This window comes from Trachypithecus francoisi, unplaced genomic scaffold (genome assembly GCF_009764315.1).
Source record: "Trachypithecus francoisi isolate TF-2019V2 unplaced genomic scaffold, Tfra_2.0 Lachesis_group15, whole genome shotgun sequence".
Taxonomy (NCBI): domain Eukaryota; kingdom Metazoa; phylum Chordata; class Mammalia; order Primates; family Cercopithecidae; genus Trachypithecus; species Trachypithecus francoisi.
Genome location: NW_022681460.1, coordinates 95,723,048 through 95,737,147, shown reverse-complemented (window position 1 = coordinate 95,737,147; position 14,100 = coordinate 95,723,048). Strand labels below are relative to the sequence as shown.

Sequence of the window (14,100 nt, the reverse complement as noted above, 5' to 3'; positions counted from 1 at the left end):
ATTCCTATCCTGAAGCTTTCTAGGGGGCCTGCCATAATCTACCTTAGGAAATTCGAAGGGATTTAGGAGCTTTGTGTCAGGAACTGGGGATGAAGGCCAAATATATCTTTCTTACGATGCCACAGAAGTTCAGTTTTCTTCCATGAAATATTAGGGGAAACTGAATTATCTTTATTTTGCAAATGATACTTTGAGGTTAAGAATGCTGTTCTAAAATTAAGAAGGCATACATTTATACACACAAACATGAGGAAGCAGTTTTAAAAACCTGGTTTTGTTTGGTTGTATGTTGTAGTTCTGTGTGTGTTTTAAGTGTGATTTATATCCTACAAGCCTGCGCTAAACCTCTTTATTAGCAATTATTTCTTTTCATTTGTAGTACAAATCTAGTTAATGTTCAGACAGATGACCCTGATCTTGATATAGTTACAATCCAGAAGAATTTTGTAATTTGATCTTTCTTTCTGATAGCTGATATTCAGCATGATTTTAAGACTATTAAATCATATGTAACAACTTAAAAATCAGAACATTTAATTAATCAGTTTGCTTAAATCAATTAATTAACTATCTCTGCATGATGACAGGGAATTTGCTGTGTTTTAGTTATCCAGAGAACTTTGTCCTCTTGTGCTAATAAACTGTTTTTCTAATTTTTTCTTTTAGCCTGGAAACCCACTATTTATAATTGAATGTGAGATTCTTTTCTAACTGAAACAACTTTGAATAGGCAACTTTTAAAAAATCAGTATTATTATATATATTAGCAAACTTACATCTTGAAAGAGGGTCTCAAAAATCATATGTCTGTCTTGTGCAATTAGGGTGCTTTTCTGAGAGTAATGAGTGTCTCAGTCCACTGCTCCCATCGCTAATGACAGATGGAGGATGATCCAGGGAGTGAAATGGTTGTTGAGAAAGCTAAAAATAAGTGGAGCTATAATTCTAATTAGTTCGTTCATCTTAACAATATCTAGTCCTTGGTGTAGTCAACAGCTATGAAAATACAAAGCTGTGTACTTTGATTTTGGAAATCTAGTTTCTTTACATTTTTAATTATAATTTGATATATGTTAATTGAATGAAATTAGAAAAATAACAAACAAATGAAGATAAGAGGATAAAAATCACCAATAATTCTACAGTTATACATTCTGTTTAATTTTTTTGTATTCCCCATTTTTCATGTAACTGGGGTCCTACTGTACATATAATTTAATGTCCTCATTTTTTGTATTTAACACTTTCTCAGGCTAATAAAAAATTTCTGAAAATCTAATTTTTAATGGCTAAGTACTATTCATTTGTATAGTCATACCATTATTAACTATTTGTCAGTCCATTTTCAATATTTTCAATAATGCTGTGATGAACATGTTTTATACAGATTTTTGTGTTCATTACTAATTATAATAAAACAATATTAAGCCATTTGTTAGATTGTACATTTTCAGTGCCAGATTACAGGATATCAGATAGTTACATGTTGCTGTGGGTGGGAATAGACCTGAGAAGATTTTATATGGTGGTATATGAGTTGTTCTTTAAAGGGTGCACAGTCAGGGCGTGGGCAGCTTTATAAGAAAGTCAGGGCATCACAGCAGTGGAAAATTTATGAGCAGAGATGTGTACAGGAGTACACTTGGGGCTGTATCTGTTTGGTTGAGTGTGATCCAACCATAATGGAAGGATAGGCTGGGGAAATGGAAGGAAATAAAGTTTGAAATGTAAAGTGAAGAATTTGAAATTGTGTTAGGATAGATGGGACAACTGAAAGTCTTGAATATTCTGGGTCATCTTACTTTTCACTCTTCATTAAACATTTTTATTTAGCACATTTTATGTGCACAACTCTCATGATAATCTAATAAAGCCTGGCGGAGGCCACAGGGGCTTATACTTGAGTAGAGATGATATTAAACCAGTGTATGCAGTGGTCTGTCATGTGGCCTCCATAAGTTTATATTTTAAGACTGTGACACACTGTTGGTTTGGAAAAGTATGCCCGGAGTGACAATTGGAAATCTTTGGAAGTGAAGAATCAGAGTAGACTCACAACTTAAATGATGTAAATATTTAAAAGATTGTTCTCCATATACATTGGAGGGGGATGCTTAGAGGCAGGAATAGCAGGTAAAAGGTTCATTAAGGAATGCAAGATTTAATAGATGGGTTGGAGGAGAGGAAGGACTTAAATTTATAAATAGATGTTTTAATTAAATGGTTCTGGTTATTCAATGCACTCTTTTCAAAATATAAAAGCCTCGGTCCTACTCAAGATTTGCTGAATCAGAATTTTAAGGGAATATATTTTAAAAGCTCCCTCAGAGATTCTGATATGTTTCTCTGGTTAGAAATAACTAAATGAATTAGTATGTGTTTTTTCCACCCCAAGAAGTTGTCAAATAGTCTAAACCTACTATTGAATCTTAATATATTTAATATGCATGTGTGTATATTTTTCTTCTGCATAACTTTCTCATACTGTTTTCAGTCCTGAATTTTTTTTCTGTACTCGGTGCCAAGTCTTATTATAAACTTGTTAATTAGTGTTACTCTGCAAAATCAATTTTAAGCAAATGATATACACTGCACAAGTTAAAAAGAATTTCTATAACTTTTTTCTTATTAAATGATAGGGACAAAAGCCAGGATGGATGTTCAAAAATGGTATTTGAGAACTTCAAAGCTGGCTGTGGCCTTGGCAATTATCCGCTCAAAACCAGCAGACAAAAGCAGCAGAGAATACACAGAGCACCTTGCTATGTTGCTGTCTGAGGAGGAGTCAAAATGGAGATCAAAAGTTGAAGTCTTGGAAGCTGAAGTTATGCAATTACGTCAAAAACTTCTTGTGGGCAGGCTTTGTTCAGGATCCTTAAAAAGTGGTGAGTATATAAAATTGCCTTTTGGTAGTATGTCAAACTGTTTTATTTCAGCTGCACAATTATTTAGAAATGTATTCCCAAAACATGAAAATTTTTAGTTTCCATGAAAGCTCGACATCTTCTAGTCTTATACTTTTTTTAACTTCTGGTCATTCATTAAAATTTTATTGTCACTTTCCTACATTTGACTTTGGAATGAAGTTAGAGAATGAAAATAGTATAGATGTGAAGGCAATAAGGTCTTTTAAAATCTCATTGTTCAACTGTATTATTTTACTATTACATTTTATTTTGCTTTTATGTTCAGTTGTTAATCTAGCAGTCCAAAGTGAAATACCAGCTATTGGCCGGGCTTGTGTGGGTGGTGAGGACCCCAAAACACATAGAAGGAGGTGCTGTCTTTTTTACTACATACCTACCATTCTAGCAGAGAAAGCAGACCTATAAATAATTAACCCAGTTGTGATACATACTATAATAGAGAGACTGACAAAATACAGAGGAGGAAGTTACTCCTTCTGCCTAGTTTGTGGGAAGGCTTCTTACCTGTGGCCCTTAAAGTTCTGTCCACTTGTCAGTGAAATGGTTACAGAACATCCAGTAAGGTACAGGAGCGTGAGCAAAGGCACTGGAGTGGTGAATACAAATTGCATTCAGAATACTGCCACAATTGCATTTCAGAGTGACCAAAACACTTGTAAGGCAAGGGCGTGATGGAGAAAAAGGTACAGAGGGAAGTTGGGACCGGATTCAGAAGGGCCTTGAATGTCAACCTAAGGAATATTTTACTGTATTACTTATCAGTAAGTTGAGCATACAATTTATGGTTTCTACTAGAACCCTTGTGAGGGTGAATGGAAGGGCCTATTAATAATTACACTGGGAACACAGGGGCAAACCTGGGTTTACTTGAGCAAACTAGAACATGTGTTTACCCTGTTAATCAGGAGCCACTGGGCTTTTTTGAAGCAGAAGATTGACACTCATGACTGGGAAACATAATTCTGGCAAGTTAAAAAATAAAACGTAAATCAGGCAGTGTTACTTTTTTGCATAAAACTCTTCCCTGGCTTCTAATTAGGCTTTGTATTAGATTCAGACTTCTGATAGTGGCCCAAAATGCTGTGGGTGATTTCACCTCTACTCACCTCTCCCACCTCATCTCATACACTCTCCCCATTATCAGCTAGGCCCTAGTCAACATGGCCTTCCTTCTAGCCCTTGAAATCTCTTTATTGCTGTGGACCTCTCCTAGGTTCTTCTTCTCTTTGAGGCTGGTTTCTTCTCTTCCTTAGGTCTTATTCTAAGTGACACCTCCCAGTGAGATATTCCCTGACTCCTCTAGTGGACCTCCACTAGTTATTCCCTACACAAGCACTTCCTGTGTGATATTTACTTATTTGTTTATTTGCTTGGTTGCAGATTTATCTCCTGAACTTGAGCTTATGTTCGCTGAGGAGAGACCTTTGATTTTTCCAGGTCTCTTTATTTATTGCCCAGCTCAAAGCCTGACACATAGAAGGTGATCAGCAAATATCTGTCCAATGAAAGAGGAACATAGAGGATATTTTGGCTATAGTGGTGATTCGAGGCAGGAAGACCAATTTTTAAAGCTTTGACCAAAGCCCACATGAGGAATAGTGAGTTGAATTCGATCTGTTATAGCGAGAAATCAAAGGACAGACATGTATGAATAACTTGAGAGTAGACACTTTAGAATTTATGAATGGTTTCAGAGAGTGGTTGAGGGAGATAGCAGTATTTGGGGTAATACCTAAATACCTAAATAGGGTTTCCCTCCTAGCCTACTAAATGGCTTGTGATACTTTGAATTCGGATGGTGAACACAGAAATAAGCTTATAGGATAAAAGTTTGAGCCCAAGTTTCTCTGAGTGTAGGCTAATACCTAGAATATGGATTACCTAAGAGGAAGGTGGAAGTATGGTCAGAGAGGATGAGCAGACTGGAACTACAGACACAGACGTAGGATCTGTTGGATTTAAGGAATAGTGAAGTTATAGCTGTAGATGAGACTCAAAGAGAATAGAGCCATGAGTGTAGGTGGGAAGCCTGCAGATTCCAATATTCCAGGGGTGTCAGAGGAAGATGAGGCATTATCACATTAAGAGCATGCAGGTGTAAGTGCACATATATGCTGTGGATAATAGGAGACTTTAGTTTTGGGAATTATCATGAAAATCTGGTAACCTAATACCCAGATGTTACTAAAATCTTACTATTGCAAGAGCAAAAATAGTATTACACAATTTGCAGCCACATTTTAGTTTCTCTGGAGTCCTTCATGATAATGGGCTCTTTGAGTATACCCAGTGAATGAATGGCAAACATAGTCAGTTTTTCTTCATTTTTTCCTGTGTAATTATACAATTAATATAATGTCTCAAATGTTAAAATTTCCAGGAATCTTAAACTACGACTATCATAAGCATCCATGAAATCAAAACTCTTGTTTACTGTCCAAGGGTCTATTCATAATACTGATAAAATGTGCATTTTTTTTATGCCTAATAGGAGGAACCTAGGCAATAACTTGTTTTTTATGCTGAACACTTTCAGTTACAGTGCCTGTGAGAAAATTTTTCAAAAATCATATAATTAAAGTCAGTTTTATAGCAGGAGTTGCAGGTACAATGTTTCTGTGCAGATGTTTGGAGGTAATCTGTTTCTCTGTCTGTTACCTTAAACTTCAAAAATGAGGAATAAATGAATAGATTTAGATAAATGTTAAAGGGGACAGAAAAAATATACAAAAGGGGAGCATACACTGACAGGAAAATAAAGGAAGAACATGGCAGTTATGTAAGGATGACATGAAATAGTGACATGCCTTGCTCTAAGAAAACTCCATACCTGAAAATCAAAACTATGTTATAAGTGTATTTATATTATTAAATAGTTTTTCTAGAATTTTCAGTGTTGTTTTATATGTGCAACTGTTGTTGAGTGTTTAGAGAAAGCAAGTACTCAATAAATGTTGAATTGAAGGATTCTTGACAGATTGAGAGGCTGGGGAATTCAGTTTACAGCATCAACTATTCATTGAAGCAACTGAACAACCCAAAATTAAATAAAGCAAAGCCACAATGGCAAAGTAAACAAATAAGAAAGTATGTATGCTTTCTATGCAACATTTCAGGAACTCAGCTATTTCTTTATTCTTGTTTTTCTATAGCTTCTTAATGAATATACCTCTTTATTATATTTACTAGGGGACTAGACTATGTAGAGGAGGGACACAAAAAACTTGATTATAGAATAATGTCACATTTTCATCTTACTTAAATGCTCTTTACTAATTTATGGAGTGAAAGAATGAAAAACAAAAGGAAGGAAGAAAGGAAGGAAGAAACAGAAGTCTACATACCCAGTGACACATTTCTCAAAACCTTTTTTGTGATGTGTGGCAGGCATGGTTAATCATCTTCCTGATCTATGGAAGAGAAAATAAGAGTGAAAAGCTATGCTCTTTTTCTTTATAAAAGATTACTTATATATCATTTTATAGAATCTCTTTTTAAATTTATTTTTATTAAGTTTTTAAAAAATTTCATGGACACTGCAACAGCCTCCTGTTAAAGAGGGACTCTTAATGTTGGCAAGCATTTGGTCTAGGTCTGAGAAGTTGGATGAGAAAGACTCATAGCACAGAGACTAGCCAGGAAGATGTCAGTGGCTGTTTCTAAACTGGACTGGGGATTGAAGGGTTTATGGTGACAAGAGCAGGGCTTTGTTAATGGAAAAAATGGCATAGACTTCCGTAGGCAGATTTAGGATTAGAATTTGAGTGTGCGTGTGGGTGGGGCAGGGGGAATCTGGACAGTTGCTATTATATTACACGGTCATTTGATATTCACAGAAGGGAAGTAGATGGATGAAGTGTCAGGTATGTGCCTTTTTGCCTACAACTTTAGTTAATATATTCATAAATCATAGGCTACAGGATGAGCAGTTGGCTAGAGTAAAAGGATGATCAATTGACTAGAGTGAAAAGAAAGAAAAAATCAAACTAAATTAATTCATTGATGTACATGTTTAGTAAATGTTTATTAATTACAGGGCACTTATATAGAATGCTTAGGGTAGTGGAGATGGAGGGCAGTGTGCAGAGCAGTATAAGTAGTTATGGTTGAACTCAGTTTTAAGTTTTGGGTCCGGAGGACCAACCAACCCAGCCAGATGGCTTTGGGAGCTTCCTGATCCTCTAGGTCACATTGCTCAGGTTGATCCCCTCACCCTTCTTTTCTGCCTTATAGCCTGAGGACTGAATTCTTACTGTTACGTTGCCTCCCCAGTTCTTGCTTTCTCATCTTATATAAGCATGGATTCAGGAAACAGTTTTTAGCTAGACTGGTGGTGACAAGAGAACAGAACAGGGGCCAGATATTGCAGCAGCCCCATCTGCATCCTGACAGATCCAGGATGGGGCTTGCGTTAGTCTTCTGATGACTTTTTTCCTGGTCCCAGCCCACACAGCCTCTCTTTCACCTCTTTGTGCTTCTCACCTTGTTCCAGACCATGTACTGAGGAAACATTGCAAATAGCTGACTTACTGACACAACTGTGGAGCTCAGCATTTATAAGTTGGGGCATTCACTGTTTCATGGATGCTGAAAGAGTATGAAAATTGAATACGTAAGCATTTCTCTGTCAGTTTCCATATAAGCTTTCATAATATAAATTGTCTAATATACTAATGATGGAAGTTTGTTTAAAATTGTAATTGGTTTAAAACATACTTGAATAGTACACATAAACATAAAAAGATGTATCCTTATTTGATAGAGATTCTGAGAGACTCTATAATAATTTAAATTTATAATTATATATTAGACCTGTTTTACTTATGTAAAATTTAATTGATCTTTGGATATTAGAGACAGTCAACATACAAAGAAAGTAAAGATTAAAAAGCTCAGAATATCGGCCGGGCGCGGTGGCTCAAGCCTGTAATCCCAGCACTTTGGGAGGCCAAGACAGGCGGATCACGAGGTCAGGAGATCGAGACCATCCTGGCTAACATGGTGAAACCCCGTCTCTACAAAAAAATACAAAAAACTAGCTGGGCGAGGTGGCAGGCGCCTGTAGTCCCAGCTACTCGGGAGGCTGAGGCAGGAGAATGGCGTGAACCCGGGAGGCGGAGTTTACAGTGAGCTGAGATCCAGTCACTGCACTCTAGCTCGGTGACAGATCAAGACTCTGTCTCAAAAAAATAAAAAAGAAAAAGAAAAAAAAAAAAAACCTCAGAATATCAGATGACTTTAATAATGACAAGGCAATAATTTATAAATGTAAATATTTTAATTATCGTAACAGGAGCTGACACTGCTAGGGATGATATGTAGAGATTAGGAGTGAGAAGGGCCAAATTCTGGCACGAGGAACTTGGGCTGAAAAAGCAAAGGTGCTTCAGAGACTGGGCTTAGGTTAGGGCATTCCACAGTATGTAGCATTCCTAAGAGAAAACATTATCCCTCCCAAATCTGTTGCTAGTACTTGGTTCTAAATCTGACCGTATTATACAACCATTTTCTTTGCCTAAACAGGGTTCCAGGAGGGTATATTGGAACTCCAGGTAATGCCCAAGTTAGGTGGACTCTACTTTCTGCGTATCTCTGGCATCTCTGCATTTCTCTCCATCCCTGATGCCACTTCCTTGGTCATACTTAATTTATCCCAATAAGACTGGCATGTCTTTGGGTGTAGCCTTTGCCCCTTTCTAGTCTAAATTGTGGCCCAGTCTCAAGTCATCTTATTTAATTTCAGATATAACCCAAAGGCCTTAAACTGGACTACAGACTTCTCCAGAATTTGGTGCTTACTTACTTCTCCAGTCCAACCTGTCACCACCATGTCCTTCACATTCTGCACTGAGACATACTAAATTTCTTTCACTTATTTGAATGGACCTTCTTGCTGAGCTCCAGGCTTTTATACACATTCTCTCTGTAAGATAAGTTCTCCCTCTCCTTTTGGTCTGGCTATGTACTATTCTTTTGTGATGCAGTATCAATATTGCTTTTGTCTTCACTAACTACCTCCTTAGACTAGATTAGGTTCTCCTGATGTGGGTCCCTGTTATATTTTGTACTTTATTATATGTGAGCTAAATTATAATTGTTTAAGCAGTCTGTCTTCCCTGTGAGACCCAAACTCTATGCTTTCAGAGACTATTTTCATCCCACTGTATTTCTATAGTTAGCATGGTTCCTGTCATGGAGGGACATGCTTGGTGGTTATTTGGTGAATAAATAAGTTTAGAAATGGTCTGTGTGAGGGTTCATACTTGGAACAAAATGGCCTTGCTGATCTGTAGTTTCTAGATATCTGCCAAGCCCCTGTAACAGTGGAAGTAGAATAGAGAGAGCAAGATCCTGAATTCAGGAACGAGGCCCAGTAGAGTAGGGTGAGTATTAGAGCTCCTAACTTTAAGAGAGCCACACGTGTTTATAAGTAATGAATCAGAACGGAACAAATGAAGAATGACAATGTTAGCTTCTCATCAGTGTGACAAAAGGCTAAAACCATTCATAGTACTTTTGCATTCCTAGGTCTTTGCTTACTGTGATTTTTTTTTGGAATAGCTTAATGCTATAACAAATTGCAATCATCTTTATGTTTAGGATTACATTTGTTTTTTGTTAGGTTTTATTTGTCTTTTAAATGTCCTACTTATCTGTTTTTGAATGTTAAGATTCTACTAGAAATCCAAATGTACCATGAGGATTCTGGATTTAATATGGATCCTAGAAATCCTGAAATTGATTTTTTATATAAATTTAATGTGCAGAGAATAAGTCCAGGTAGATAGTTCTAGACTTTAGACTGGAAAAATGTATAGTATAATATCAATCCCGTTATCAAATTGAAAAGGAAATTAGATAAACAGAGTAAATGGGATAAGCCTGAGATTGTGCATTTCTGATACGTTTCCAGATCATATTGATGCTGCAGGTCTGAGAACCACTATTTGACCAGCAAGGGACTGTGTGTGTTGGGGGCGGGGCGGGGCGGGGCGGGGGAGGGGAGCTTGGCTGTGAAGGAAAGAAAAAGAGATAGGTTGGTAGTTGAAGAGAGTGCAAATGGAAGGACAGCATGCTGGTACTTTGGGAAGGAACCAGCAGAGAGAGAAAAGTAGAAGATACAGAAGGAAGAGGATAACAAAAGAATCATTGCTGGCTCAGGTTCTTAAATGTAGAAGAAATACAGAGCACAAGTGGAAAGACTTGTCCTGGATCTCAAGAATATGTCAGCGTCTCTTTTTCTGAAACTCTTCTGAAGGTAGAAGTAGTTGACCCTTTATCTTTGTTTTTGCTGAGTTCATTTCTGACAGGTTTTCTACAAGCTATTCTTTAAAGTTTATTTTCTTCTCCCACTTCTCCCCCAGTGCCCTTTATTCAGAAATCTGTCTCCTGGCCCCATTGTTTCTTTTTTCAACTGCTTTGGGTTTTCATTCTGGAATTTCTTTCCTTGCTGCTTCAACTGTTGTCTAAGAAGTTGTGCTCACCTCTTGCCTTGATTATAGATAAGGAAATGGGAAAATAAGTTATCTAAAAGGTTAAATATATAGTGAATGGAATGGGGTTCCTGTAGAATTCAAGAACAATGACTTTTAGTACTTTAAGGTGGTTCCTTAGATCAGTGAGTTCCCCACAAGCTGCATGAGCATCAGCTGGGAAGTTGTTAGAAATGCAGATTCTCAGATCCCACCATTCCTAATTCAATTAAGAATCAGAAATTCTAAGTGGAGCTCAGCAGCTTGTGGCTTAACAGGTCCCCCGAGCTGATTCTGATGAATACTGGAGTTTGAGAATCACTGGTTTAAACAAAAGTAAAACATATGTTCAGGGAGCATAATAAAAAATTTTACCAGAAAAGAGTCAATAGAAATGTAATCATTCAAAACACCCGAGTGCAGTAAATTAAGAGGGATTTGTAGGCCAGCTTCTAAAAGACTTCTCAGTGCCAAATGACATTTGGCAACTGGTCAATAAAGAGTAAGTGTTTATTAAGAGCCTGATTGAGCTGAGTGGCAGAAATGAGAGAAAATGAACCAACAACAACAACAAAAAATTGTGCTACAATGACCCTAACAACAACAACAACAACAACAACAAAAATAGTAGTGCTGCAATGAGCCTAACAATTATGTTTGATACTGTTTCATACTGTTCAGTGCAATATGTATATAAACATAATAGGGATCTAACGACTGGGTGTTGTTGATTCTTCTTCTAGGAGAACTCTCTCCCTCCTCCCCTCCATCTCACTGCCTTCCTTAGTTCTTAATAAGCACCCATATGTGAGTTGTATAAAACATCCTTTTTTTTTTCTGGCAGGGAAGTATATCTTCTTTCTTATATCAACTTCAAATAATTTTAGAGACATCGTGGAGGGGAAACATTTTGGGTAGTAAATTCAGTGTATCGTACACTGGAAACCAGTAGAAAACCTTAAATTCTATTATATCCATAGAAAAGTACATAAAGTCACATAGCTAAAAAGAACTGTATCGCATAAATGAATGCTAACGTTGTAGGCAATAAGACAAAACAAATTTACTTGTAAATAAAGTTTACAAGTAATATCACACATGTGGAACTATAAACACACACACTTGCATTATATTCTGAGTCATACTGAAAGCTAAAATAGTAATCTTGATATAACATGAATTTGAGTGAATTCTTAACTAGAATATGCAGACAAAGCACATGTATCAATAAAAGTGGTACAAAACCAGCAGAAAAGTGTAATGCTTGGGAATGAGTATCTGTAAAGGGAGACCCAGTGTGTATGTGGGATCCACATTGGCTTTACTGTGATTTGGGAGGTAGCAGCCACCGATCACAGGAAGAGAAATTATTCCATTTTATATTACAAGTCAATGGTGGTCTTTTCACATGAATTTCCTGTTACAGAAACATTGTTTACATGAATTTTAAATTTAAGTTGTGTGTGGGCATTTATTAGCACTGGTGTAGAAATTAACTACATGAGAGAATACCACTGTTGAGAGATATGTGTGCTGTGAAGGAGACATTGAGGTGTTGTGAGCTGCCTTCAGTAATGGAGCAGATCCATTGTTTCACATTTTTGTGGACTCAGAAAATGACCCCCTAAAGTGTGGTACTTTGGTGTGCTGAGTACTTCAAACTGAGGAACATGAAGGGTCTCAGAAGCAAAGTCTCTTTCTGACCTTTTCCCCTTCTTTCTCCTACTCCTCTTTCTCCCCAAGGCAGGCCATAGAAACTAGAATTATTTTTCCCTAAGGCAGGTGTTTGAAACTAGAACCCTTTCTGAAAAAAGCTAGACATAAAACCTGGAAACATTACTTTAACCTTCTTCTGCCTTTCTGTGTAAGCTGACCATAGGGAAATTCTCTGACCTATGTTGTCTGAAAGTAGATCATAAGACACTCATTTCAGAAGGTGTCATTCCCTGTGCCCACAAGGAATGAATGCCACACAGAGAGGCCAGGAAGAATCCAAACAGATAGACCTTACTGGGTTTCCCCTCTTTGACTATTACCATTAGGTCATATCATTTTTGTTCAGTTACATTTCTATATGGCTGTCCATTCTGGATCAAACCTAAGCATAAAACAGACAATTTTCTATGAACCTTTGGGTTGTCAATTCCAAAGGTTCCCATATCAAGTAAAATTTTGATTAAATAAATGTGTTATCTTTTTCTCTTGTTAACATGTTGATATGGTTTGGATGTTTTGCCACCTTCAAATCTCGTGTTAAAATGTGACCTTCAGTGTTGGAGGTGGGCCTAGTGGTAGATACTTTTTCATGGGGATGGGTCCCTCAAGAATGATTTGGTGCTATCTTCATGGTAATGAGTGGGTTCCTTATAAGTTCATGTGAGCTCTGGTTGTGTAAAAGAGCCTGGCACTTCTCTCTCTCTCTTGCTCCCTGACTCACAATGTGATACACTGGCTCCCTGCCTTCTGCCATGATTATAAGCTTCCTGAGGCCTCACCAGAAGCCAAGCAGATGCTGGCACTATGCTTATATAGCCATAGAACCACAAACCAAATAAACCACTTATAAAGTTTACAGTCTCAGATATTCCTTTATAGCAATACAAAGCAGGCTAACACAGAAAATTGGTACCAAACAATGTGACATTGCTATGAAGATACCTGAAAAATGTGGATGTGGTTTTGAAAGTGGGCAATGGGCAGAGTTTGGGAGAGTTTGGAGAGCTAAGAAGAAGACAGGAAGTTGAGGGAAAGTTTGGAACTTCTTGAGACTAAATGGTTCTGACCAAAATGGTGACAGAAATATGGAAAGTGAAAGCCAGGCTGATGAGGCCTCAGATGGAAATGAGGAATTTATTGGGAATTGAATAAAGGTCACCCACTTTATACCCTAGTAAAGAACTTGACTGCATTGTGTTCATGCCCTTGGGATCTGTGGAAGTTTGAGCTTAAGAGTCATGATGTATGGTATCTGGTGGAAGAAATTTCTAAGCAGTAATGCTTAGCATTCAAGATGTGCTGTGGCTGCTTGTAACTGCCTATTATCAGATATCAGAGCAAAGTAATGACTTAAAGTTGGAAGTTACATTTAAAGTGGAAGCAGAGCATACAAATTTGGAAAAGTCTCATCCTGGTCATGAGTTAGAGAAGGAAAGAGCATTTTCATGGGAGGAATTCAAGTGGGCTGTGGAGCAATCACTTTCTAGAGAGATTTGCTTGACTAAAAGGGAATCAAGTGCTACTATCCAAGACAGTGGGAAAAAAGGGCCTCAAAAGCATTTCGGAAGTCTCTGAGGAGACAGCCCCTTCCATCACAGGTCCAGAGTCCTAGATGGAAGGAATGGTTTTCTGAGTCAGGCCCAGGGCTCTGCTGCTGTGCATCACCTTGGGAAGCTGCTCACTGCATCCCTGCTACTACAGCTCCAGCTGTGGCTCAAAGGGCCCCAGATACAGCTCAGGCAGCTGCTCTAGAGGGCGCAAGCTATAAACCTTGGCAGCTTCCACTTGGCGTTAAGGCTGCAGTTGCACACAATGGAAGGGGGCTTGGCAGCCTTCACCTAGATTTCCAAGGATGTGAGGGAAAACTTGGGTACCCAGGCAGAAGCCTGCTGCAGGGGTGGAACCCTTGTAGAGAGCTTCTTCTAGGGCAGTGTGGAGGAGAAATTTGGGATTGGAGCCCCCACACAAGAGTTCCCACTGGGGCA

At 37.8% G+C, this 14,100-nt stretch overlaps 1 protein-coding gene across 1 annotated transcript in view; it reads left to right on the top strand.

Moving 5' to 3' along the window:
* Positions 1-14,100, top strand: part of MEI4 (meiotic double-stranded break formation protein 4) — a 277,533-nt gene that overhangs the window by 36,404 nt on the left and 227,029 nt on the right. The window contains exon 2 of the mRNA XM_033235595.1: positions 2,640-2,885. Within this exon, the coding sequence (XP_033091486.1) occupies positions 2,654-2,885 (232 nt within the window). The 5' untranslated portion in view covers positions 2,640-2,653. The remainder of the gene's footprint in view (positions 1-2,639; positions 2,886-14,100) is intronic.